General features: G+C 49.8%; 1 protein-coding gene across 1 annotated transcript in view; it reads left to right on the top strand.

The window, feature by feature from the left end:
- C9H14orf39 (chromosome 9 C14orf39 homolog) overlaps positions 1 to 26,554 on the top strand; it is a 1,162,755-nt gene that overhangs the window by 837,942 nt on the left and 298,259 nt on the right. The window contains exon 11 of the mRNA XM_085626171.1: positions 7,671 to 7,759. Coding sequence (XP_085482297.1) covers positions 7,671 to 7,759 — 89 coding nt within the window. The remainder of the gene's footprint in view (positions 1 to 7,670; positions 7,760 to 26,554) is intronic.

Genomic DNA, 26,554 nt, shown 5'->3' with positions numbered 1-26,554 from the left:
GACCCGTTAGCCATATTGTGGCCTGTCCTGGTCAGCCATATAAAAGAGTTCCAGTGTGGGTTGAGAAGTAAAGGACAACACAACAGTGAAGAAGAGCTCCTGCAAGGGGATCCAACACATGGTCACCGGTGCCGGAAAAAATAACGGGTCTGTCAGAATAATAAAATGGAGAACAAGATGATATAAAGGGCATTTAACCCTACATTATCTTTTAAATTTCAAATTCATTCTTTCTTAAAATCACTCTATTTAATCTTTCATCTGGGTGTATCGAAGGCCACGGACTTTTTTTGAATTGTCATTTATTCGCAAATCATTGGGCACTTCCACCGTTCTGCGCAGGCTCTGGGACTCAATTGATAATATTTAATGAGAATCTTGACCCATCTTGTTTAAGAAATGTGTGTGGGATATTTGGATAGACCTATCTAGAACACTGTATTTAATGTTAATAGCTCAAAATCATTTAAATGTGTTAATTAGAAGGTCATCTCCAAGTAGGTTATGGTCTGGCAGCAAATTCAAAGGTTTTACTGAAAGATCCCTCTCCGCTCATCCCCACAGATCAAGGGTGCAATTGTGAGAGAAAAATGTAATCCTTGAGACATTTATTCCAGCCATATGAAGCAGATGGTACAAGTAATTTCTTTGTTCTCGAAGCAAAGTTTTTTTAAATACCTCCAGATTTGCCATTACTTATGTTGTTTGCTTAATTGGAAGACGCCCCAGAAGATGCACCCTTTTATATAGATGATGTTGGACGCGAAGTTAGTAGGTATCTCTAAATTGTCTATTTATATCTTACTGTTCTAATGAAACAGGGTCATGGTGGTGAAGTGTTTTCTTTCAATGGGATTCAGTAGTTACTCACTCCCTTAGCGTGCCCTCTAAACACTATGTATAGCAGTATAACAATACATTTGACTTTTACAGTATACCTATGAAACATGCATTATGGAAAACGGCCGGGGACTGCATGATGTCTTAGGTGTTTAGAAATGCATGTGGGCAGAGTTCATATGTTTGCAAAATGCTCCAAACTACCTCCTTCTTGGGGAGTAGATTTTTCATTTTATCAGCAGACGTAAAAGGGATGTTTGCCCAACTGCCAGAATTATTATGGTGGGTGCCTTAACCAAAGTCAGGGATAAGTTTGTCTTTCAGGGATGATGTCTGCTAGGGTACGAATTGTACCAGCCTTTTGATATCTGGAAGTGTATTCTGGAGATTGTTCCTAATGAAACAAAGGATGCTGACTTTACACAAATTAGCTTACCTATGGGATGACTTTAACTTAAAGAGGTACCTCGACAGTGCGATACAATTATCAATTACATATGTAGACTTTGTTTGCCTAGTCTTATTTCATGCCTTGGAGGACGCACATATGTAATGTGCCATATATAAAGAAAAGGCTGTAGTGAGATCTAAAAAAGGCTGCTTGCGCCAAATTATTTTTCTGGATTTTTTTTTTTTTTTTGCGAAAACCTTTATTGCACATAAAAACTCAATACAAACATGGGCCTACAACCACCAGGGCCGGCCGCTAATATATACATGTTCAACAACATCAAGGCAGCAATAGGCCCCCTGGGGCTCAGCCGAATTAACAAATTACTGAGTGCACCTCAGGGGTTATCAGGATACATAAATTTTAGAAATACAAACAAAGAAAGAAAAATAAAATAACACCAAAAAGCAAGGCGGAAACCATCGAAAAAGGGGCGTCTAACCACAGCCGGGGGACCACACAATACCTACTCCTCCCTCGGGTGGTAAACGAGGATGATCAAAGGGGAGGTGGGGGCGACGGGAGAGCCACAACCATCTACAGGTAAAATGTAATAGTCCGGGAACCTCAGGATCAGGGGGACAAGGCAGCATCAGATGTGTCCACGAGGGGGGGTGTGCAGATGTTCCCTCGGTACGCGTTCCACTGACCCCAGATTCTACCCCACGCCCCCGGCTTACCCCGAGCCACATACACAGTCTTCTCTCTGCACATGCACCAATCCATGTTCTCCTTCCATACTGACACGGTGGGAGGCCGCCGGGAACCCCAAAGCTGTGCGATGTCCCTCTTAGCAACCATGTTCCCAAGGGCCGCCCACCGAGTCTGAGCCGCATTATAGTCATTAGGCTCCCACACGTTCAGCAAACATCGGCGAACCTCAGGCAACAGAGCGACCCCAGTGACACATTCCATGACAGCATGCACCCGGCGCCAATACTCCGCCACCTCACAGCACTCCCAGAGAACATGGAGAAAAGTGGCGCTGAGCCCACAGCCGCGCCTACAGAGCCCGTCTTCAGAAAAACCCATCAAAACTAAACGAGGGCCCGTCACGTAGACACGGTGGAGAATTTTAAGCTGGACAAGACGGAGACGCGTGGGTATGGCCAACTCCTTAGGGGAGGACAGCGCAGACTGCCAATCCTCATCGTCCAGTTCCACCCCATCACCGATCCACGCCTCCCGAAGACGCATGAGGAGATCCGCCCGAATGTTTATTAGTTTTTTATAGATAAGGGAAATAGTACTGTCGGGCAAGTGACCGTCGAGTATGCGGTCCTCGAGTGGCGAAGACACAGGGACTGCAGTCTCAGCCCCGAAGGCCGAGAGCAAGGCGTGCCGAACCTGAACGTACCGAAAGAACTCCCTCTCACTCAATTCGTACTCACTCTGCAGCGCAGCAAAGGATTTAACCGCACCCTTCACCCAGAGGTCGCCTACTCTGCTGATGCCAATCGTGTCCCAACGCTCAAAGCCCTTCGTCGTCCAAAGGCTTCCCAATCTTTCAGACGCAAACAAGGGGGTCGCACCCGTCAAACGATCATTCCAGCCCATGGCCATATTCGCAGCCTTCCACGAGCGTACTGCAATCTTAGTGGGACCGGTTAAGTTCCTCCCAGCCGATCGAGAGTAAAGCGCTCTGTTAAAGTTGCCGCCAGGCAACAAAAATCTATCCATTTCGAAAGCCGGATTCGGACCAGGTGCGTACGTTGCATGGTTAATAGCAGATAGCTAGGAAGCCCAATAGTACCTCCTGATGTCCGGGAGCGCAATGCCCCCGTCATACCAGGGGAGAGTCAGTTTTGCAAGAGCAATACGTGCACGACCGTCCCAAACAAGTCTCCTTTGTAAGCTCTCCACTTCCCGGAAGTAGGCCGCCGGAATAATATCAAAGGAGTTCTGAAGTGTGTAAAGGAATCGGGGAAGAGACATCATTTTAAAAAGTGCCGCACGTCCGAGGGGAGACAATAGAAGCTTACGCCAACGGGCCACGTCTAACCTCAATCTCCGAAGTGGAGAGAGGAGATTATGCTCGTAGCGGACAGCCGGGTCCAATGAGACGTACACCCCCAGGTACGTAAAGCCGGAGTGGGACGCCTTAATGGGAAAACGAGAAGGCAAGAGAGGAAAGCCACCGGATATAGCATAGACACAAGATTTGGACCAGTTAATGATCAAACCAGAGTTCTCGCCGAAGGAAGTGAGGATGTCAAAGAGCACATTGAGTGACTTACGTGGTGAGGTGAGGTACAAAAGAATGTCGTCCGCGTACAACGAAACACGATCCTCGAAGCCAGGGGCCCACTGGATCCCTCTTATCGACGGTTCCCAACGAAGCCAAGCAGCGAGCGGTTCCAAAGCCAAAGCGAAGAGCAGGGGAGACAACGGACACCCCTGCCTAGTGCCCCTCCCAAGAACGAAAGGCCGGGAAACCCTACCATTAACGACAACCTGTGCTAACGGAGCAGCGTATAAGAGTTTAACCCAACTAATAAATCCCGCCCCGAAGCCAAACTTTGCCAGGGCGGCCCAAAGATACTGCCATTCTATCGTATCAAAGGCCATCGTGGCGTCCAAGGAAACCAAGATGGCCGGCTCTGAAAGATATTCCGCCCTTGCAAGTACGCCATGTAGGCGCCGCAAGTTAAGGGCCGTATTCCGGTGCGGGATAAAACCGGATTGGTCCGGATGCACCAGATCACAAATAACAGTAAGCAGGCGGTTAGCAAGAACCTTGGCAAGGATTTTCGGCTCTGCGTTCAACAGAGAAATAGGTTTGTACGAGGCGCAACGGTCCCAAGGCTTACCGACCTTGGGAATCACGACTATAGTGGCCAGACGTTGGTCATCAGGGAGAGAACCAAGTTCAAGCGACTCCAAAAACATACGACGGAGAAATGGCGCAATTTTATCCGGTTGCAGTTTATAGAGTTCAATCGGGAGTCCGTTGGGGCCCATAGCCTTGCCTGAGCGAAGGGAACGAATCGCGGTAGCAATCTCGTCGACCGATAGTGGGGCATCTATCTGCTCACGCTCATCCACCGACAGGCAGGGCAAAGCAATATCCTTCAACAAGTGACGAGAGTCAGCCTCATCTCTAGCAGACACCGGGGAGTACACAGCACAGAAGTAGTCAGCAAAACACTCCACAATCTCACCAGGGTCAGTCACACTTACTCCCTCCGACGTCTGAAGCACGGGGACCACTCGATTCACTCTCTCCTTCTTATCAAGCCAAGCAATCAATTTACCCGCCTTATCCCCAGCATCATACAGTCTACCCTGCTGTTCCCTATACATTGTCCGAGCAGCATCCGTAACAAGAGACTTATATTCGAACTGCTTCAGGCTGAGGGCGTGGAGCCCGTCCTGAGTGACACCCGTCGCCAAGGCAGCCTCCAACCCCGATATCTCAGCCTCCAACGCAACCACCTCCCCGTTCTTAGCTTTCTTGGCCTCCACGATCAGGGATAGGACGTGTCCTCGGAGAACCGTTTTGAAAGCCTCCCACAGGGACACCGAGGACAAGACGGACCCCTCATTCTCAAGAAAATACTGATCAAGCGACTTAATGAGACCCTTGCGAATCTTGGGGTCACGCAAGTACCAGGGGTTAATGGGGGCGATCCGCCCGGCGGATCGCATCCCGGTATCGCAGAGGAGCCACAATGGGGAATGATCGGAAATGCCCCGGGCCAGGTGCTTAACCTCCCGGACCCGGGTGGTCTGGGCCGCGGGCATCAGAAAATAATCTAGTCTGGAGAGACTCCCGTGGGCCCCGGAGTGGAATGTGTACTGACTCAGTGTCGGATGTATCAACCTCCAGCAGTCCACTAGACCGAAAGTGTCCAAGAACCCGCCGAGCCACGCCTGGGCGGCAGAGAGGGCTCTGGGGGGGTAACGATCCAACTCGCCAGAAATCACGGAATTAAAATCCCCACCCACAAGCAAGAGACTATCAGGAAGTTCAAGTAACATACGACCCACATCAGAGAAAGTGGAGGTCTGGAGGCCCAGGAGAACATAGACCGAAACCAATGAAAGAGTCTGCCCCTCCCACCGTCCAGTCAAGGACGCATTGCGCCCTCTATCATCAAGAGTGACTTTGTCAATCTCAAGCGGGAGGGAAGATCGCAGCAAGATGCCCACCCCTCTGGATCCAGTGGTGAAGCCAGAGTGTGCAACCAGTCGGTAGCCCCCCCTGTTCATAGCATGACATACATTGCCCACCAAGTGCGTCTCTTGAAGAAATACCACATCAGGGGCCAATCGGCGCAAATATTGCAACACAACCCCACGTTTGATACGGTCCCCCAATCCGTTGACGTTCCAAGACATCAGTTTCAACCCGTCCCCCCCCATCCCAACACAAGAAGCTGGAGTCCCCGGGCACGCAGCCAGACACCTGAAACTGAAAGGGAACAAACACACCGCCTTGAAAAGGAAAAACACACAACCCAACAACCACTGCCACCCTCCCACCCCCAGATCATTGCAACTCTCCCCACCCTGCACCCCTGCGGACTATACAGCCCCCCCAACTTGCAGTGTGCCTGTCGCCCTAACAATCCCATGCTACAAAAAGACCCTAGAGGAGGAAAGGGACCCGTCCCCGCCCGCACCCAAACGAAACATTAATAGACAAAATATACAGTTGAAGTAGAACCTAGGCTGGGCGCAGAAGGAAATGTCAAAGTGGAGGACCAAGAATCATTCCTGCAGAGGCCCTCCGCCCTCGGCACCGCCAATACGCCCGGGTCGTTCGCCCCGGTCCGGCAGGGAATCCAACCAGTCACTCACGGTGTCAGGGCGTTCAAAAAAGATAGTCCGATCTTCATATTCCACACGAAGCCTGGCAGGGAAAAGCATAGAGTATTTGAGTTCCAGATCTCGAAGACGGCGCTTCACCCCCTGAAAGCCCATTCTCTGTTTCTGAACGAGTTGGGTGAAGTCCGGAAAGAAGTTAATGGAGGAATTCTCATATTTAACTGGGCCGTGCACCCTCGAGGCCTGCAGGATCGCATCCCGGTCTCTGTAATGAAAAAGTTTTGCAATGATAGGCCTCGGGGGAGCTCCTGGTCGAGGCCTACCGCCCGGGACACGATGGGCATGCTCCACGGCGAAGAACTTGCTCAGGCCTGAAGGAGCAAGATGATTGAGGATGAGATCTTCGACCATGAGGTCCACCGGACGATTGTCAGAAGTCTCCGGTACACCTATGACACGGATATTGTTGCGTCGTGCCCGACCTTCGAAATCCTCCAGTCGCCAGGACATCGTGTCGTTTGCCGACTTTAGATCGCCAAGAGTTGCCTGGAGGTCTGATACATCCGTAACAAGAGTGGATGTCCTCAAGTCCAGCGACTGAACCCTCTCGTTAGTCTTAGAGAGATCTGCCCGAATTAACGTAACATCAATGGCAACCGTGTCAATTTTACGGGCCAGAGCCTCGTACTGTTGGGCGATGGTCTCCCTTATGCCGTTGATGGCGCCCATAACATCATGCAGCGACAATTCCGTGGGGACGGACGGGCCCCCACCGGAGTCCTCCACGACGGCACTTGCTGGCCCGGGGTTCCTTTACCCTGGGTATAACGATCCATGATGTTACTCTGGACTGGTCCCCCACGCTGGGATGTCTTGGTCCTCCGTTTCTCGGGATCCCCCTTGCCCGCCATGTTGAGCGATGCTCACCGGTGGGGTCCGCCCGGACCGATAGCAAAGGGGCGCCAGCAGATCAGACACAGACTGTCCGAGAGCCCGCTCGAAAGAGTTGAGAAAAAGGCACAAATCAGTCCAGTACAAAGGCCGGAGGACGCCCTAGCCGCGCGAAGTAGCTCCTCGATCAGGCCATGCAGAAGTGCAAAAGCGAAACTGAAAGTGGGGGCGCGGTCATTGGCAAGGCTCCGATGCCGTTGTTGTTCAACTACTCCCCGGCCCCACAGTTCACCAAAGCACCGGGCACAGCTTCCAGGTGGGCCTCCAAAATGCAAGACGCTGTATTTCAGGTCTCCCAGGTCCGATTTACGTTCTGAAAAGAGTTATGGATTCAGCCAAGGTTCATCTTCCAGAATCCGTCCACAAATCCAGGATAATGTCAGGATAAGTTGCGAGGAGCGGCAAGGGTCGGGGGGGCCCTGTGCTCACGCGACCATCTTGGATGCGCGCGAAGCTCCTCCTCTTTTCTGGATTTTTTATTTAATTTCCCAAACTGCATGCTTTCAGAACATTCACAGGGCCTGAAATGTAGAAACTACTACATTTATAAATTATATTAATAAACATTTTGTAAGACAGGTTGCAATTATGTATTTTGTAGAATATTAATGAGCTGGTGCCCACGGTATGCATTAAAAGTACGTTGCAATTTCTTTAGGTAGAGATGTCAAGGAAAAAGCTATTGAGCAGTCAACAGGGAGCAGCATTCCCTCAAACCAAATCACAGCCAAGCCCTCCGGCATCGAGGTATGTACGGTGAAATGAATAGAGTTGTTCAAGTGTTCTTTATCTTAATGGCATTTTCTGTGGAAAAGCAATCTGATGCACTACGGCATTGTTCATGTTTCTTCGTTAGAACTAGGAAAGCCACTCTAACTACTTCATGCAACCACATTTCCACAAATACTACAAGAAACCGTGAAGCTGAAACTGACTACCTTATTGTATAATCATGCAAATGCTGTTAACAGTGTTCTAGCGTTGTGTGCATTTGATGCCCTCCTATTTACTGAAGATAGTTACTATAATTTGAGCCGAGATGACACAGTGGCTTCCCGGGCCCTGTCAATCTTTTTATTTATAATTAAAATATGGAAGCCTGCACTCCCTGAATTAAAGCGTCTCTCTAATTTCCTATTACAGTCGAGCAGTAAGGCCTCTGGTTGCCTGTAATAAAAAAAATATTTAGCTTCTTAATTGTGAACAGTAAACACAGTAGAGTAGACAGGTTCCAGACCATTTACAGCCATAGTATAAACAGCAAAAATGAGAACGGGCATTTCCATAATCTGTTCTGTGTTTTCTAGAATAAAAAATGATTAGCAGAAGGGAGATATTTATGGCACAGTAGAATCGCTCCGCATGTTTCTGTACATAATGAGCTATAACATGTTTTTAATCTGACTTGTGTGAAACCGATATTTTTCTTAACAAATGACCTATTACTTTTTGATGTGTTTAATTTTTTACTTTGTATTCTGCTTTCATTCTTCATGTCTGCAACCATGCTATCTCTGTCATTAGCAAGAGCAATACTCCAAGGATTTAAGCTGTTTGATGAATGGGTGAGGGTGTGACCATGTATTGTAATAAATACAATATCCTCTGCTGTACATTAAAAGGTTATTGCAAGTCACCTCGGGGTTCGGCGTTATATGTCCTTATAAAGGAACTTAGCTTTCTATTAAGTTCCTCAATATGGGCAAAGATGTCCTCAGTGGTTGACGGTATCCTCACAGTATACTGCAGGGGGTTCTTTACCCCATGTATGTCCAGATTTACATAGAGTAAAGCAAATTGCATTTTTTTTTTTAATAGATTTCTATTACTTTTTGACAACAACATACGTACGAGTCAAAAGCCGAAGTGTAATCAGGAGTGTTACAACCACAGTGCATATGCATTAAGTCATACATAACCAGTTTTTACCAAGTATAATAGGCAGTACAATTCATTAATTGATGGGCAACTCGTTTCGTGCACATTGATCAAGTCTAACCAAATTGCAGCTTAGCTCAGGTGTATTTATAAAAAAACTAGCAAGACCACTGACATAGAAGACACGAGAACAGGATCAATGAAACAAAAGCGTTTTCAATGTAATTCTGAGCTGTTTCAGTGTTAGAATGCAATACATTTCCAAAAGTGATTTATCCAAATTTAATAAACCTTTGCGAGGAAGTGGAATGTGCACTGCTTCTTCATCTCTTACTCTAGAGGGGTTGGACGCTCTCATCAAGTGCAGAACACATTTCACTCCCTGCACATTACGTATGACACATAAGGTAATTATATTTTGGTGCCAGGAATTCTGGAAACTACACACGTCACAGCAATCAACACTAAGCACTCAAACGCAGAATGCTCCTCTTCAAAAAGCAATGTCTGATTGTCTATAGACTAGATTCTTGACCTTCCACACACAATATTCTGTGGGAGTCACTTCGACACGGTACTAATCCCTAAAACAATAGGCTCTTATTAATATTTGATGATATCGATATACTGATGATAACAATATACTTTTCACTCTGCAGCACAAAATATGTCATACAGAATAGAGTACTGGTTAGGCAGTAAGGAGGTAGAGCTTGGACCGTATACATCAGCCATATAGCAAGGACATTGTCGGATGACTCTATTTTGAGAAGAACTCAAACAAGCAATAATATACTTTTTCAGAATAGTGTGGGTTCTTTGTCCAGTAGTGGTACGGTATGATAGGTCTTCAAGATCTGTGTAAGGAAGGAAGCATGGTAAGACCCTCCAAAGCACTGATATCCCTACTTCAATCACTAGAAATCAAATTAAGAAACGTCAAGGTACAATAATCTAATATAGTGAGAGTAGGTATACTTGCAGATCTTAATACAGCACGGCAAAATACAGGGAAGAGGCAGACTGAGAGACTAAAGTCTTGGGAAAGTATACCATAGCTAGAGTTTATGAGCAAAGCGAGAAGCCTTGTAATACACTTGCGAACAGCGACAGTCAGTGCAGGTAAGAGCGGTGGGGCGCAGTGCAGGTGAATGTCGACATACGTCGGAATGGTATTATTTATTTATTTAATTTTCCCAATTCCATTGTCTGTCGACATCCCCTCCTGCCCCACCCCACCGTCCCACCTCGCTTACCTGCACCAACCGCTGCTACGTGAGAACATGACATAAAATAACCTATGGCCGATTGAACTGCTTGACTCATCTGGGAAAATGTTTGGCTAGTTCATTTTGGGGAAGCTAGAAGCCTGGGTGAGGGAAAATCCTTTTCAACTAAAGTACAATATGGGTTCCGCCGAGGATTGGGCACTACAGAGCAAGCTTAAAATCTTTCACTAATTTGGTGTGAATATGTCATAGACAGGAGAGGTGCCACACATATGGCTGTCATGGACCTCTCCTGTGCCTTCGACTCAGTGGACAGAAATTCATTGTAGGGCATTATGGGACATACAGGAGTGGATTTATCTTTATTGAGCATGCTAAAAAGTCTCCATCAAGACACGAATATGAGAGTTTATTATTCTCAGACAGGCAAACAGACTTCCCCATCAAAGTTACGCATGGGGTGAGACAAAGTTGTATTTTGGAGCCTTTGTTATTTCTTTTTTGTATTAATTCCCTTGGTTCATTTTTAACCAAATGTACCACTGACGTCCTGAATGTTGGTTTGCATTTAGTTCCTCTGTTAATTTACGTGAATGATGCTGTCCTTTTGGCTCACACTACTAATGGTCTGCAAGTACTTTTAGATGGATTTTATAGTTTTATGCAGCGGCTGAATCTTAAGGTAAATAATTACAAATCCTATATTTTAATGTGTGGGCCAAAGACACCTGTTCAAAGAGGTTTTTAGTGGAAATACGCCCTTAATGAAAACAATTTATTTGAGATGGGACCATTTAATTACCACTTTATGTGAATCTCTGTTCAGATTTGCAAAAAACGTGAAGATAGACCCCCCCAAAGAACCGACTATGCTATATAGAAGTAAGTGTCTCTCTATTGGCATATATGGTGCTGGAGTGTGGGGGCATGTGTCTGTAAAGACCCTACAGGCAACAGAAAGCACGTTTTTAACCAGACTTTTAGGGCTCCCCAGATCCACATCAAGTTTTATCCCTCACAATGAAATGATTCAAGATTTTTTAGAAGATACGGCGGGGTTGGCACCCATCTTGCTGTGGGTTTTACTCAGGGAGTAGTGGGTGATTGCCTGAAACAGACTAACATGTTAGGTATCCCATGGATTAAGTATCTAAAAAATATTCTTTAAGACCTAGGATTATTTAGTCTCTTCAAGAATACTGGTGAGGTTAGCTCACACATGGAGGCTTTGTTAAGGGATACATATCATGCCCACAGAGATAAGATGAAAATTGAGAAAGTTTTAGATATGGTTACTGTCCATTCATATATTCCATTGGCAACCTGTGAAGGCATGGAGCCCTATCTATCATGGATAAAGGCACCAGAACATAGATTCTATTTAACTCGCCGTTGAATAAACATGATTAATTTATTTTCCCCTCACTGGGACTTGGTTTGCTTCTTTACCCTGTTGTCCGAGTGATGGAGTGTCTACACAGTACACTAAGTACTTTGTTATTTTGCACTTTATACTCTGTTGTTAGAACTCATTTTTTGCGCTCAATTTTATTGGGAAAATGTCTTAATATACATCAAGAAGGTTTACTAATTCTCCAACATTTAGAGTCCCCAACAATCTGTTATGCAGTGTTAAATTGTATTACCCAGGCGATGAGTTTAAGGAAAAAATATGCTGCATGATCCAGCTATGATGATACAGAAGGTCAATGATGATCTATATTTTAATATCAGAAATTCGTGATACTGATTTGTGTGATCTGTTTGTACTTGTTTCTAATATGTCCTTTTATGGTCATGTTGCTGATCGAATAAAGATTATTTCAACCTTGAACCTTGACCCAAAATATATGGCCAGCAGATGGCTTTACTTGGTGTGGAGATAGAAATAGGAGAATGAGTGAATGGCACTGAAACTCTCTTCGAAGAGTTTGCCTCATTTTCTGCTGAATTGTATTCTTCACAGACTGCAGTGACAGAAAAGGAGATGCATAAATGCCTGACCAGGAGGAGGAGCCTAGCGCGCAACCAAGATGGCCGCGTAGGTGCGAGGCTCCCGAGGACCTCCGCGACCTCCTATGACTATCCTGAGCATATCCTGTCCCAGATGAGGGGACTGTGTTGGTGAGCCTGAGCTGAGGTGGCGCCCGTTTTCCGCTTCCAAATCGGACCTCGGACACCGACTTTAGCACCGATTGAGGTTTGCGGCCTTCTCCTAGACGAACCCCGGATTTACGTTGTGGGGCGATCCAGTGACGAAGTGAACAACAGCGGCGGGCTGGGCTTGGTGGCTCGCGTAACCCGCACTTTCACTTTCGCTTTTGCACCCTCCTTGCTGTCTATGCGAGGTTGGGTCGCGGGGCTTTGTGTGTTGGTGTGGCCTCGCCGGGGGACCCTGCCTGCCCGCCGGCTGTGATCCGCCCCGCAGATCTGGGGTGGCACCCCCCCGGAGCCCGTGGACCGGCTTGCCCGCCCTTCACGACGTGGCTGGTGCGACCGGGAGACTGGGACCATGGCCACGAAACAAGATGGTGATCGGGCAAAGGTAAAATCGACCCGGCGTGGCGCAGCCCATCAGTCCAACAGCATGGATCGCTATACCCTCCAGAAGGGATCTCCCGAGGTGCCACGCAGGTCCCCTGAGGGCCCTACTGATGCCCCCGATCTGCCCACGGACCTGACTCTGCGGGATGTCATGGGCGCCATCGCCGAGATGAAGGCCTCTGTGGGCCAGCGTTTTGATACACTGGCGCAGAAGATCGACTCGGTCCTCGTGGATGTTGGCCTGGTAAGGGCCGATCTCTCCAAGACCAACGACCGAGTCGATTCTTTGGCACACACCGCATCGGGCCTTACGACAGATGTGGCGGCCCTACAAACGGAGGTGCGCCGGCTTGCTCGGGCGAGTGCGCTGATGGATCGCCGCCTGGAGGACTCCGAGAGTCGGGCCCGGAGGAACAACATCCGTATCATAGGGGTGCCTGAGGGACGTGAGGAGGCGGCGGCGGACCTTTTCGTGGAGGACCTGATTGTTACCCATCTCCAGCCACGGGGGCTGAGTAAATTCTTTGCTGTAGAGAGGGCCCACAGGGTTCCCGGGGGAAGGCCTAAGGTCGGAGCCGCTCCGAGACCTCTCATTGCCCGGATTTTTAATTTTCGGGACAGAGACGCTATCCTGCAATCCTCCAGACTACAGGGACCGATTAGACTTGACAATATGGACATTAATTTCTATCCTGATTTCACCCCTGCGGTTCAGAAGCAGAGACTGAGCTTCCTTGGTGTCAAGCGTCGTCTTCGGGACCTAAATCTCAAATACGCCATGCTTTTCCCAGCTAAGCTGCGAGTGGAGGTGGATGGTCGCACACACTTTTTTGATCGTCCCGAAGCGGCCGGGGACTGGCTGGATACTCTGTCTCGGGATCGGGATCGGGGTGGCGGGGGGGGAGCGGCCGGGGGAGAGGGCTCGCCGGATCAAGACTGAGGGACTAATATTAGGCCTCGCTCGGGACAAACATGATGCCACTTTTGACCATACGTCGGATTGCTTAAGTTCCCCTCCTATGGAGGTTGTGTGGGGTCTCTTGGGGGTTCTCCCTCCTCCTCTGGGGGTTTAGTTAGTTTAACTATCTATGGGGCGACAGGCACACTGCACGTTGGGGGGGCTGTCTGGGCTCATGCAGGGGTGCAGGGAGGGGGGAGTTCTGTTGGGGTGGGTGGGCAGGGATGGGGTGTTGTTCGTTATTATCACAAGGCAACCCTTTTTTTGTGTTGGTTCTACTGTGCTCTCGGGGGGACGAATGAGGGTTTCTGTGTATGATGGGAGATAGGGAATTAACTTTGTTGTCGTGGAACGTTAATGGTCTGGGGGACAGGATCAAACGAGGTGTGGTCCTACAGTATCTGAAGCGACTCTCGCCCGATGTAGTTTTCCTGCAGGAGACACACCTTATTGGTAATTCCTTTTGCGCCATGAATCGGCGTGGCTACCGCCTCGTGGCCCACTCGGGCTTCACGTCAGGCTCGAGGGGTGTGGGTATCATGGTAAAGAACTCGCTCCCGTTAGAAATTGATGAGGTGCTCCACGACGACAGGGGACGTTACACTGTCTTGGTGGGGAGAATGGAGGGCAAAGTGGTTGTTTTTGTGTCAGTGTACGTCCCACCGGGGTTGCAGTCGACCACCTTTGCAGACCTGGGGCGCCTCCTCCTTGGCCTTCCGGGGGGGCTTCTGGTGGTGGGGGGGGATTTCAACGCGGTGGTTTCTGGGACTGTGGATCGTCACCCCCCTAGGGACCTCCCCCGGGCACAGGCGTGGCTATCCGGTCTCTTGGACACACTGGGATTGGTGGACTGCTGGCGCTTAAAACATCCCACGCAGCTGCAATACACTTTCCACTCGGGGGCCCATGGTAGTCTCTCACGGCTTGATTATGTCCTTGTCCCAGCGGCCTGTGTCGGGAGGGTGGGGGAGGTGCGCCATTTGGCACGGGGTATCTCGGACCACTCCCCGCTTCTGCTGCATTTCGATGTCTTTCCGAGGGGTGAGAGCAGGGTGGTCCCAATCAATTCCTGGTACCTGCGTGACCCCACCATTCGCGCTGACTTGATTAAATCCCTCCAGCGCTATTTTGATGAGAATGTGGGGTCAGTGCCTTCAGCTATCTCCCTGTGGGAGGCCTTCAAAACAGTACTTAGAGGGGAGGCCCTATCCCTTATTTCCCACGCCCGGAGGCGCGAGCGGGAGGAGGTGACCCGGGTGGAGGCTGAAATAGCTGAGCTGGAGGGTAATCTAGAAGACGGGGTGACGGATGCTGCACTACATGTCCTCCAGCTCAAACAAGCGGCTTATAGGGCCCTCGTTACGGAGGCGGCCAGGGGCCTTAGTAGAGAGCAACAGGGGCGACTGTATGATGTGTGTGATAAGGCTGGTAAACTGATAGCGTGGTTGGATAAAAAGGAGAGAGCGAATCGTGTGGTCCCGCTGATTGAGAAAACGAATGCTGTGTGTGTAACTGAGCCAGAAGAAATTGTCTCCTGTTTCGCGGATTATTTCCGCGAGGTGTATTCCCCGGTCTCTTCTTGCTCGGAAGAGGATTCCCGTGCCCTGCTTAGGGATATCGCGCTGCCTTCCCTTTCCGGGGAGGACAGGGTGTCGATGGACGCCGCTCCCACCTCCGACGAAATCGCCCTCGCCATACGCTCGGTCGCTTCTGGCAAGGCCATGGGCCCGAATGGTATCCCTATCGAGTTGTATAAGCTGCGACCGGATACATTGGCGCCTCACCTCCGCGCAATGTTCCTCGCGGCCCACTCGCTGGGCTCCCTCCCGCTTGACCAGCGTCTGGCTACAATCGTGGTGATTCACAAGGAGGGGAGACCTCGGGATCGGGTTACTTCTTATCGGCCTATCTCACTACTGAATGCGGAGCCCAAAATTCTCGCCAAGGTACTCGCCAATCGGCTGGTCGGTGTGGTGGGAGATCTGGTTCATCAGGACCAGTCTGGCTTTATTCCCCATCGCAACACAGCCCTTAACCTGCGGCGTTTGCATGGGGTGCTCGCGCGCGTCCCATTTATACGGGAACCGGCCATTTTGGCGTCCTTAGACGCCACCATGGCGTTTGACACGCTTGAGTGGCCATACATCTGGGCGATGCTTGCGAAGTTCGGATTTGGCCCAGGATTCATCAGTTGGGTCAAATTGTTGTATGCGGGCCCCTTGGCGCAGGTGGTCGTGAACGGAAGAGTATCGGCCCCGTTTGAGCTGGGCCGGGGCACGCGACAGGGCTGTCCCTTGTCGCCCCTTCTTTTTGCGCTTGCCTTGGAGCCCCTGGCGGAGTGGCTGCGGTGGGAGCCTTCCATCCGTGGTCTCCGTTGGACCCCCGAGTATGAGGACCGCGTATCCCTATACGCTGATGACATCCTTCTGTACCTAGCCTCCCCACGTAAATCACTTATAGTGCTAGTTGATGTTTTACAATCGTTTGGTCGTAACTCCGGTCTCGTCATCAACTGGGCTAAATCGTGTGTGTATGTTCTCTCTGGGGAGGCTCCTATTCTCCCGCGGGGCTGTCCGATTCAGATCGCCCCGCAGGGATTTCGGTACCTGGGTGTCTTCATTACTCTGGACCCGGAGGCCCGGTATGAACGTAATCTGCTTCCCCCCCTCCAGCGTCTGCGGGTAGATGTCGCACGCTGGCGGCGCCTGCCGCTTTCGCCGCTCGGCCGGGCGGCATTGTTCAAGATGATGTCTCTGCCGCGTTTCCTGTACGCTTTGCAGAACACTATGGACTTAGTCCCGGCGCGCTACTTCCGTGAGGTGGAGAGTCTGCAACGCCGCCTGTTCTGGGACGGGAGGCCGCGCATTGCCCTGGCGAAGCTGACGCTCCCATGGTTTGACGGGGGGATTGCCCTCCCGGATATTAAACGGTACTATTGGGCCTCCCAGCTCGCTGCCATTAACCATGGCCTATACGGGCCCGCCTTAAACCCGGCATTTGAAATGGACAAGATGCTCCTGCCAGGTGGCGACTACAATCGAGCGCTCTACTCTGGCGCGCCCGATGCTCGTCTGACGGGCCCCACGCGTGTCATGGTGCAAGTCTGGCATGCGGCCAATGCAGCTATGGGGTGGAAGGACCGCTTGACCTGAGCGTCACCACTATACGCGTCTGAGCGGTTAGGCTCCCTGTGGACCTCTAAGGGCTTCGAGAAGTGGGACATAATAGGTATCAGTACAGTGGGGGATCTCTGGACGAGGGGAGGATTTAAAACGTTCGATATGTTGCAGACGGAATTTCAGTTGCAGGGCAGTGAATACTTTCGGTATTTGCAGGTCCGTCATGCGCTGGGCTCCGTCTTCTCGGACGTTGCCTCCATCCCAGAATATTCCCCCCTGGAGGATAGAGTGCTGGATGGACACGTCCCGGACAGCACGATCTCACTGATCTACAAAAAGCTGATAAACGACCGCTCGGGCCTGCTGACTGCCCTTCGTGCGGCTTGGGTTGCCGACGGGCTGGAGTTGGACGACGAGGACTGGACCTCCGCGGTGGCCTCCCCGAAGGAGGTGGCCATACCGGCTCGCCTTCGCTTCATCCAGCTCAAGATACTCCACCGGGTCTACATGACGGGGCCAAAGCTTCTGCGTATGGGCTATGCTGGAGATGGGTTGTGTAAGCGTGGGTGTGGTGCTTTGGGGACCTTTCTGCATATTTTGTGGGAGTGCCCGGAGGTGGAAGGGTTCTGGCGTGGTGTACATGAGGTGCTGCGACTGGTTACGCATGTGGCGCTGTTGCCTGAAGCGAGAAGATGCCTGTTGAATGTGTGGGAACCGACTGATTACTCGGCGCCGCAGACGTGGTGGGTGACTCTGGGATACATGATAGCCAAGCGTGATATTGCTCAACTGTGGGGGTCCCAGAGGCCCCCGACGGTCTCGGCCTGGAAAGAACACATGGACTGGTGCATGTTTCGAGAAAAGGTGGTGTATGTGGCGAGGGGTAAGCCTGGGACATGGGTGAAAGTACGGAAGAACGCCTACCGAGGGGGTATCTGTGCACCACCGCTGCTGCCTGATGCCTCGCCAGCCCCGTCCCCTTAGCCGACTCATTCCCCCGCTGCCGGGCATTGGGTTCCCCCAGTCCTCGCTCTGTTCTCTTCCCCCTCTTTATACTTCTGTGTACAGTTGGGACCCCCCCTCTAGGGGAGCACGTGCTGCTATTTTCGATTGTGGGTTGCCTTGTGGGTGTGGTTTTAATTTTTGTTGTTCTTAATTTAAAATGAAACCGCATAATGGGGTCTGGACGATGTGGCCTTTGACATTGTTACCTACTGAGAAATGCTCATCCGTAATACCACGTGTTCCATAAATGTATGTCGTATGTTCCTACCATCGCTAGCGGCCGGCCGGAAGGTTGTGGGCCCATACTTGTATACTTTTAAGATCTGTAATAAACGGTTTAAAAAAAAAATAAATAAAAAAATGCCTGACCAGACCCACTTTAGTAGGGATTGAGTAGATAAACCGTGAAAGGCTTTGCAATTAGTGTCAAAGGGCAATATCAAAGTATTAGTTCAAAGTGTGTGAGAAGGGAATGTTCATTGGATTGATGTTCTAGCATTTGATAAGGTGTACTCTGAAATACTCCCCTCACAATTTTGTATGAGGAGGCTAGGCTGAGCAATGTAGTCCTACCATTTTGGAGCGAGGGTATCCTTGTGACATTGCTTCAGCTAAATAACCTCCTGCAACGTGTGAGCCATATGTGCCCTCTCCCCCTTATAAATTCTGATATTAAGATTTTGGCCAAGAATCTAGCTAGCCACCTGAACGCATTTGTGACTGATCTCGTTCTTTCAACTAAAGTCAGGATTTATACCCAGCTGCTCAACTTCTTACAGTTTGCACATCTTGCTATCCCTGTTGCATGAGCTGCAACCACAGGGAAATGCACTGGTGGTGTGCCTAGATGGAGCCAAAGCCTGAGTAAAATTTGTACTCACAATCATAAAGAGCTGGGAGAAGGGTAGGGCATGTCCTCCTGAAATCTTACATGTGTATCCAACAGCTCGTATTAAATTCAGTGGTTCACTCTCCTTTCCCATTAGTGTCAGAAAAAGGACACAGCAAGGTTACCTCTCATCATTGATATGATTTGCAATAGCTGGAGAGCGTCTGGCAAGCCTGCTATGTAAATTACACTTAGACAGTGGCTTGCGCTTTCGTTCATTCAGCTGGTCATTTATTTATATGTAGATGACTTACTGCTATTTTTCATAGACCTATCAGTTAACCTGTTCCCCATTATCTGAGAATGTATACAAGTTGGTGGTTACTCACTATGAATTGGATAAATTGACTAAATTCCTGTTGACTGACGCTGCCATCCCTGTGAAATGACATTTCCACGGTGTGGTGAGCCATCAGTTAGGTACTTTGGAATACATGCTCATAGTGATCTAGATGTGAATTTTAGATATAATTATGGAATTGTGGTTCGGGTGACTCATTGAATATCTTTTAACTTGTCTAGGTTGGGCCATATAGTCCTATTGAAAATGATTGTTTTGCGACAAACTGCTATATCTATTGTTAAATATTTTGATCCCACTCACCCAGAGTTTGTTTACTTCGCTGAAATCCCTTATCGTAAAGCTAACCTGTGAGGTGGGAGTGGGGAACAGGTAGTTGAAAATCCAAGCATAAAGTGTGAAACATTGATTTGACCATATAAGAAGGGTAGATTCTCTACTTTAGACTTTGAACTTTAGTACTATGCAGCTGAAGCTCACGATGCTCATCATTGTTTTTTCCTCGGTATCCCCCTCCCCTTATTTTGTGGTGGAAGCTGACATAGCCCATCCTCAACTGCTGACATCTGTACTGTGAACACAACTTAGTATATTTAGGACTACTATTGACTTGGTTGCTTCCACCAGTTGGGCTTAGTGTAGGCTAAATAATTTAGTTTGGAATCAAGGGCCAGATGCGCTAAGATTCCTTTTGTAAAAAGTGGTTGCAAATTGTGCAGCAACATTTTACTAATGCACTCTGATTTAACAAACAAAGCTATGTACTATGAGGTTGGTTCGCAAAATTAACATTTTCGGGTGTCACAGAAATACCTACCTAATAAATATTAACTAAGCAAGTCGCAATTTGCGACCCCCTGTGATTAGATACAAACACAATTGTGGCCTGCAGGCGATAGTAGACTACCATCCCCTGTATTTGCATTCCCACACAGGAAACTATTTAGTTTAAAGCAGTCCAAGTTCCTTAAGCTGACAAGTGCTGCTTTAAATAAAAAATCCCATTTGGGAATATTTCAAGAGCAGCAAGCAGTTGTCCTCTATACCAGTGCAAACTCTCCCTGAGTGTGCCAAACCAAATCTCAAACTGCAAAGGGTCTCACTGAGACTGCTTCCCCCTGTGAATCAGTTACAACCTTCTTTAGGAGTTGGTCAATGGTCAACGGTTTGCAACTGAAATTATGATTGCATACCTCTGACATATACCACACCAAGGGGCATATGTATCAAAAAACCGAATTGCGATTACCAAATAGCAATTTTTACTGAATCGCTATTTGAGAATCGCAAAACGCTATGTATGTAAAAATTTTAAAAAAAATAGCGATTTGGTAAAAATCGCAATTACTGATTTTTTAAATTGCGATTCCTTAATAGCGAAATCGCAATTAGGAAATCGCAAATTTGCGAATCTGCTATTCAGGTACAGAATGATGACATCACAACTAGGAAGTGTGCTGTTTCTGATTGCCTGAGGCTGTGTTAGAGGCTGGGAGCAGGAGCACGCCACTCAGAAGTCCATCTGTAGTGCAAAGAAACCATCCAAACCACTATGGATACACAGGAGAAGGCAAAGGAGGCTGCTGTAAGGAAAAGGAAACAAACATTCAGTGAAAAAGAACTTGAGGTCCTCATTGAGGAGATGGTGAGGAGCCATGAACAGCTTTTTGGCAAGAAATCTCTGCACATCCCAGAGTCAGAGAAGCGAAAAATCTGGCTGGACATACAGGCTAAGGTAAATGCCATTGGTGTCACACAGTGCTCCATCGAGGACCTACGCAAGCCATTCCACAATTTTGTGGTCACCCAGCAATGCATCATGGGAGATGTAGTCACACACATAACACAGTTAAGCATTGATATACGCGATATATTTGCAGTTGAGACACAACAGTAAAAACCAAAATGAATCACAGCAGTTAGGTACACCAACTGTATCGAGTTTAATTTTATGAATAACAGAAAGCAGGACACACAATGAGTAGTTCTCTTGTAATCACAGGTGAACCTGCGACACAGGGTGACGACACAGAACTTGATGAGGCCCCACAGCTACAGGAACAGGCAGGGGGAGAGGAGACAGAGCACACAACACAGCCAACACCTGCGCAAAGACAATGCCGTTACACTGTGGCTCCACTCCAGTTGGAGGGAGAACTGGAAAGCATACAGGATGAGCCACATCCAGGACAAGAAGAACAGGCACGGCAGCAACATGACCAGTCTCCTATGCACCGTAGGGACAGCAGTCGCATGAGACACAGGCCAAGGACACAAAACCCCGCAGACATAGGAGATTAATCTTCTATATTTTCTGGGCTGGAGGGCACAATGGTCAAGGTTCAGCGTCTGCAAGCAAAAAGCATGTGGTCAATGAACAGGCAGCTGGTGTCTGTCAATCACAATCTGACAGACATAAAGGAGGGCATCAGGGAGCTAAACCATACTGTTGAAGAGGGCAATAAGGCATGTGCAGACAGCATTAAGGAAAGGACTTTAGCCATCAAAAGAGCTCTGTGCCACAATGCAGAGGGACCTTGCATCCAGATGCAGGGAAAAGCAACATCTATTCATCCGTCTGGATCATTACAGTAAGGCAGTCAACCGTTTGTGCAATGCCACATCTGTACTATCAAGACGCTCTGTGTTGATGCAGATTGAAATGGCACACTGCAGCCAGGATGTTGCCAAGGGTTTGTTGCAGGTCGCCAATGCAGTTGACCAGCTACAGACAGCAAACAAAGCTGGCACAGGCTTTCTGGGGACAGGGTACATTGAGGAGGTCTCCAGCCGCAGCAGCATTACTCCACCCATGACTGCACCCAGACGGCGTAGTGTGAGGCAGGGAACAGCATCAGATGCCTCATCAAGGGAGGACAGTCAGAACACTGAGCGTGCAACTGCTGTCCGTGGATGGAAAAAATAGACAGTGTTGCCACATATTAATGCTAATGGGTGATGTAACACATGACATACGTACATATGTCATTCAGTTTTTCATGTCCTGTGTACATGGCATGTGAAACAAAAGCCACACATTACTTGTGATTTGTTGGCTGTGTGATTACATTTTACCTGATGTTAAGGTATATTAAAACACAGTTATCCAACAGTCATGATTTGCTTTATGTCATCATTACTCACCTAGAAATATTTGTGTGTTATTTCATCTCATCTCTGTCTGCCATCTACTGCACCTACACCACCTGCTGGTCTGAGATGTGGACCTGGTTCCTCATCCTCATCTGATTCGGAATCTGTTCCACTGATATGCCTTTTGTTGTTGCGACGTTGTGCAGCATGGCACAAGTAGCCACTATCTTGCAACAGGTCTCTGGCCTATACTGCAGCGCTCACCCACTTTTGTGCAGACAGCGGAACCTGCTCTTCAATATTCCAAATGTCCGCTCGACAACTCGCAACTTTGGGACACCCCTCCTGCTGTAGCTATGACCCCTGGAAGCTCCCTGATGCTAGTAGGTGCAGTGAACAGAGGACCTGCACATGTGTTGGAATGTATAGGTTGTAGTTCAGCTATCAGGTCTAGTATAGTTGCTGAGTCTAGTCTATACTTCTCAAGTATTTCTTCCTCTGTCTGCTGGAACAGGGTTATGCGCACTCTGTAAACGCGTTCCTGACTCCTCCTCCTTCTCTGTGCTGCTGCTTAAATCCGCATCCTCCTTGCTATGACATACAGCGCTGCCATTGTGAAAGACACTGAAGCATTACCCCCAGGTCCCTCCGTCCTCGACACCGTCATGGACAAGTGAGATCTACTATCTCACTGACAGAAAAAAGAACGAAGGAATGCTGGACCTACCCTCCCCCTCCCACTGGGAGTACTTAAGGAGTACCGTCCCAGCATTCCTCCTGTTCTTTTTTCTGTCATCCTGACAGTGTGAGGACGCGGCAGGAGCGTGGGCGCTCCTGCCTTCTTTCTGGATGTAGCGTTGTGGCTGCTGGGTCTTACCTGGTGCCGGCGGCCCTTCGCTGTTGGCCTCTCCCTCCCTGCTGGGCTTGGGGGGAGTGGCGCGGGCCTCTTCGTTTTCCGGACCTCGCGGCGGTGTAATACCGCGTTGGTTCTCTCCTGGCCCGATGGCCGCCTCTCCCGGCCTGCTGGGCTTGCTGGGGGGCGCGGCCGCGCTGCTCCTCTGGATTGGTTGGAGCTGATTCCCCGGCCGGATGTGGTCATGCCTGACTTCCGGTTTTTGAGCGTGGGGACGGAAGTCAGGCGCCTCGAGGTTGCCGGCTTTGGGGAAACTCGTTTAAAAACGAGCGTTTGGGGTGAGTACCGCATAGCGGTTATAATCTCTGGTGATTTTGCTGTTGTTGGTGTGTTCTTATGATGGGAAAGCATTCCAGGAAAAGACATCACCGGGAGAGGTCTTCCTCTTCCTCCAGTGCTTCCAGGTCTCCCTCTCCTGCCAGGTCCAGGCGCCGTGATACTGGTGCTGTTGCGCATATTAAGCGCTTGATCAGGGAGACTTTGACTGAGATGGGTGATGCTGGATCCCGTCGCAGGTGTCCTGCTCCTGTTTCTTCGGACTCTAGTGGCGATGAGTCTGCGGGTTTGGGAGATGAGGAGTTAAAAGGCAAATATGTGGACAAGGAGACTATGTCCGCGATTGTGCAGCATGTTAAAGAGAACATGGGGTTCCCTGATGGAGACGCGCCTAGTACATCTAGGGGCCCTTTGTTGCAACAATTTCAGAGTGCTGCCACTGTCGATGTACCTGTCCATCCCTTCATCAGGGATGTTTTGAAGCGCGAGTGGGCAGATCCAGATCGCATCCTGATTCCGCGATTCATGACTAAACTCTATCCTCTGCAGGATATGGCTACTGAACTGCCTGATTCGATTCCTATTGACTCGTTTGTGGCTAGTTTGGTGGGGCGTACTTCCCTTGCTGAGGATGCTGTACTGAAGGATCCGGTTGACAAGAAGGCGGATGTGGCGCTCCGTAAAGTGTATTCTGGTTCCCACCTGGCCTTACGGGCAGGCATCTACGGGACTTATGTGTCGCAGTCACTGTTGTCTGACCTGAAGTCCCTCTATCAGTCTATGGATAATGCCACGGACTGTTCTGGTTTGCTGGAGCAGATTGAGCGTCAGGTGGAACTACTATCTGATGTCTCCTTTGACGTTGTGCGTGCTTCGGCTCTTTCCGGGGGAGCTTGTGTGGCTGCACGTCGCAGTCTTGTCCTTAAGGACTGGAAGACTGACTCTGCGCAGAAAGCATGCGCTTTGAGGTTGCCCTTTCAGGGTACTATGTTGTTTGGGGGGGAGTTGGAGGCGAAGTTACACAAATTGTTTAAGGAAAAGAAGCATTCCTCTTCCTTTAAGGTCTCTACTACTGCTCCTGTCCCTTCTAAACCCAAATCTTTCTTTCGCCCTGCTTCTCGTAGACAGTTTGTGAGAGGCCAGGGTAGGTTTGCTTCTGGCCGTGGTCGGGGCCGTAAGGCTAAATCCCCTCCTCCTGCCAAGCCGCGTTCCTGACTCTTTGGCGGTGGTTCCCGGGTTGTTGGTTGGAGGGCGGCTGCGCTTCTTCCTGGCTGCCTGGGTTCAGTCTTGTTCCGACGTCTGGGTGTTGGACATCGTTCGCCAGGGTTATGTTCTGGAGTTTACGACTCCGCCTCCGGACTCGGGTGTTCGGCCGACTCCTTGGCCTTCGAGTTGCGTAAAGCGGTCTCATCTCTCTCTCGGGATTCTGGACCTTCTTCGAAAAGGTGCCATTCAGGAGGTTCCCCCGTTGGAGACGGGGTTGGGTTTCTATTCCCTGGTCTTTCTAGTTCCAAAGAACACAGGGGGTTTCCGCTTAATTTTGGATCTGCGGGTTATGAACAAATGGGTGGCCAGAATTCCTTTCCGCATGGAGAATTTACAAAGGATAATTACGTTGGTTCTGCCGGGGCACTTCATGTGTACCCTCGACCTTCAGGATGCGTACTACCATGTCTCGATCCATCCTCGGTCCCGCAGGTTTCTGAGGTTTTGTGTTCAGGGACGTCATTTCCAGTTCATGGTCTTGCCGTTCGGTCTCCGGTCGGCGCCACGGGTGTTTACAAAGGTGGTGGCGCCTTTGGTCGCGTGGCTTCATCTCCAAGGGGTGATGGTTTACCCCTATTTAGACGACTGGTTGATCCATGCTCCATCTCGGGTCCTGTTGCTGGAGGCCAGGGAGGTGGTGTGCTCGGCATTGCGGGCCCATGGTTTCCTGATCAACTTGCCCAAGTGTCAACTGACTCCGTCTCAGGACATGGTTTTTATTGGGGCCCGATTCCGTTCGGATCTGAACCGTGTGTTCCTCCCCGAACCTCGGGTGACGACGTTGGTGTCCCTTGCTCATCGTTTCTGGTTGGGGGGAGCCTTTCCGGTGCGCCTTTGGTTGCGTCTTATGGGTCTGATGGCGGCGACTGTTTTTACAGTTGCATGGGCGCGGTTTCATCTGCGCCCCCTTTGGGTGTACCTTCTGTCTCTTTGGGATCCCCGGTCCCTCGCTTTGGAGATCCTCATTCCTGTGTCTCCAGTGGTCCTCCCGGTTCTTCTTTGGTGGTCTGTGAGGGATCATCTGTCTTTAGGTCTGCCCCTGCAGTCTTCTCCTTCTCTGGTCTTGACTTCGGATGCCAGCGCCTTGGGTTGGGGGGTGACCTTGGGGTCTCGCTCCCTTCAAGGTCGTTGGTCCCTCCTGGAGAGCCGCCGGTCATCCAACTGGAGAGAGCTCACGGCGGTGTCCCGGGCTGTGATGGGTTTCCGAGCTCTGTTGCTCGATCGGAACGTGTTGGTGCGGTCCGACAATATGGTGACGGTGGCCTATCTGAATCATCAAGGGGGGATTCGTTCGGCGTCTTTGAATGCGGTAGTGGTGCCCCTGTTTTGTTGGGCGGAGGGCAATCTGCTGTCTCTGACGGCGGTTCATCTTCGGGGAGTGGACAACTTTGTGGCGGATGCCCTGAGTCGGTGCTTTCCGGATTCTCTGGAGTTGTCTCTCACCCCGGTTGCGTTTCGGCTTGTGTGCGGGAGGTTTGGGCGTCCCTTTCTGGACCTCTTTGCCTCCCGGCACAATGCTCAGCTCCCTCGGTTTTGCTCCCGGTTTCTGCAGGAGGGTTGCTGGGGGGTGGACGCTCTGTCTCTCCCGTGGCCGTCGCGTCTCCTCTATGCCTTCCCCCCCCCCTGGCGCTGGTTCCCAGGTTTCTGGCCCGGTTGTGTCAGGAGGATCGGGAGGTGGTGGCGGTGCTACAGTTTTGGCCTCGGAGGTCTTGGTTTCCGACGGTGCGGCTTTTGGCGGTGCAGGGTCCTTGGTTTCTTCCCCTGTCTCCGTCTCCTCTGCGGTCTTCCCCGTGCCTGTCTCTTCTCCGGTTGCGGTTGTCGGTATGGAGGTTGAAAGGCAGGGTTGGCGAAGGCGCGGTTTTCCGGAACATTTAGCGATGGCTCTTCAGCGTTCCCGACGGCCTTCTACCCTTAAGGCTTATGATCGGCATTGGGGTAATTTTGATCGCTGGTGTTCTGCGTTGGGTGTCTCCCCTTTGTTCTGTTCCGTGCCGGTTGTCCTTCAATTTTTGTGGGAAGGTTTCGAGAAGGGTTTGGCTGTTTCTACGCTGCGGGCCCAGTGGGCCGCTGT

This window comes from Triturus cristatus, chromosome 9 (genome assembly GCF_964204655.1).
Source record: "Triturus cristatus chromosome 9, aTriCri1.1, whole genome shotgun sequence".
In the NCBI taxonomy this organism is placed as follows: domain Eukaryota; kingdom Metazoa; phylum Chordata; class Amphibia; order Caudata; family Salamandridae; genus Triturus; species Triturus cristatus.
Note: the sequence above shows the minus strand (reverse complement) of the source record. Positions and strands in the feature narration are given on the sequence as shown.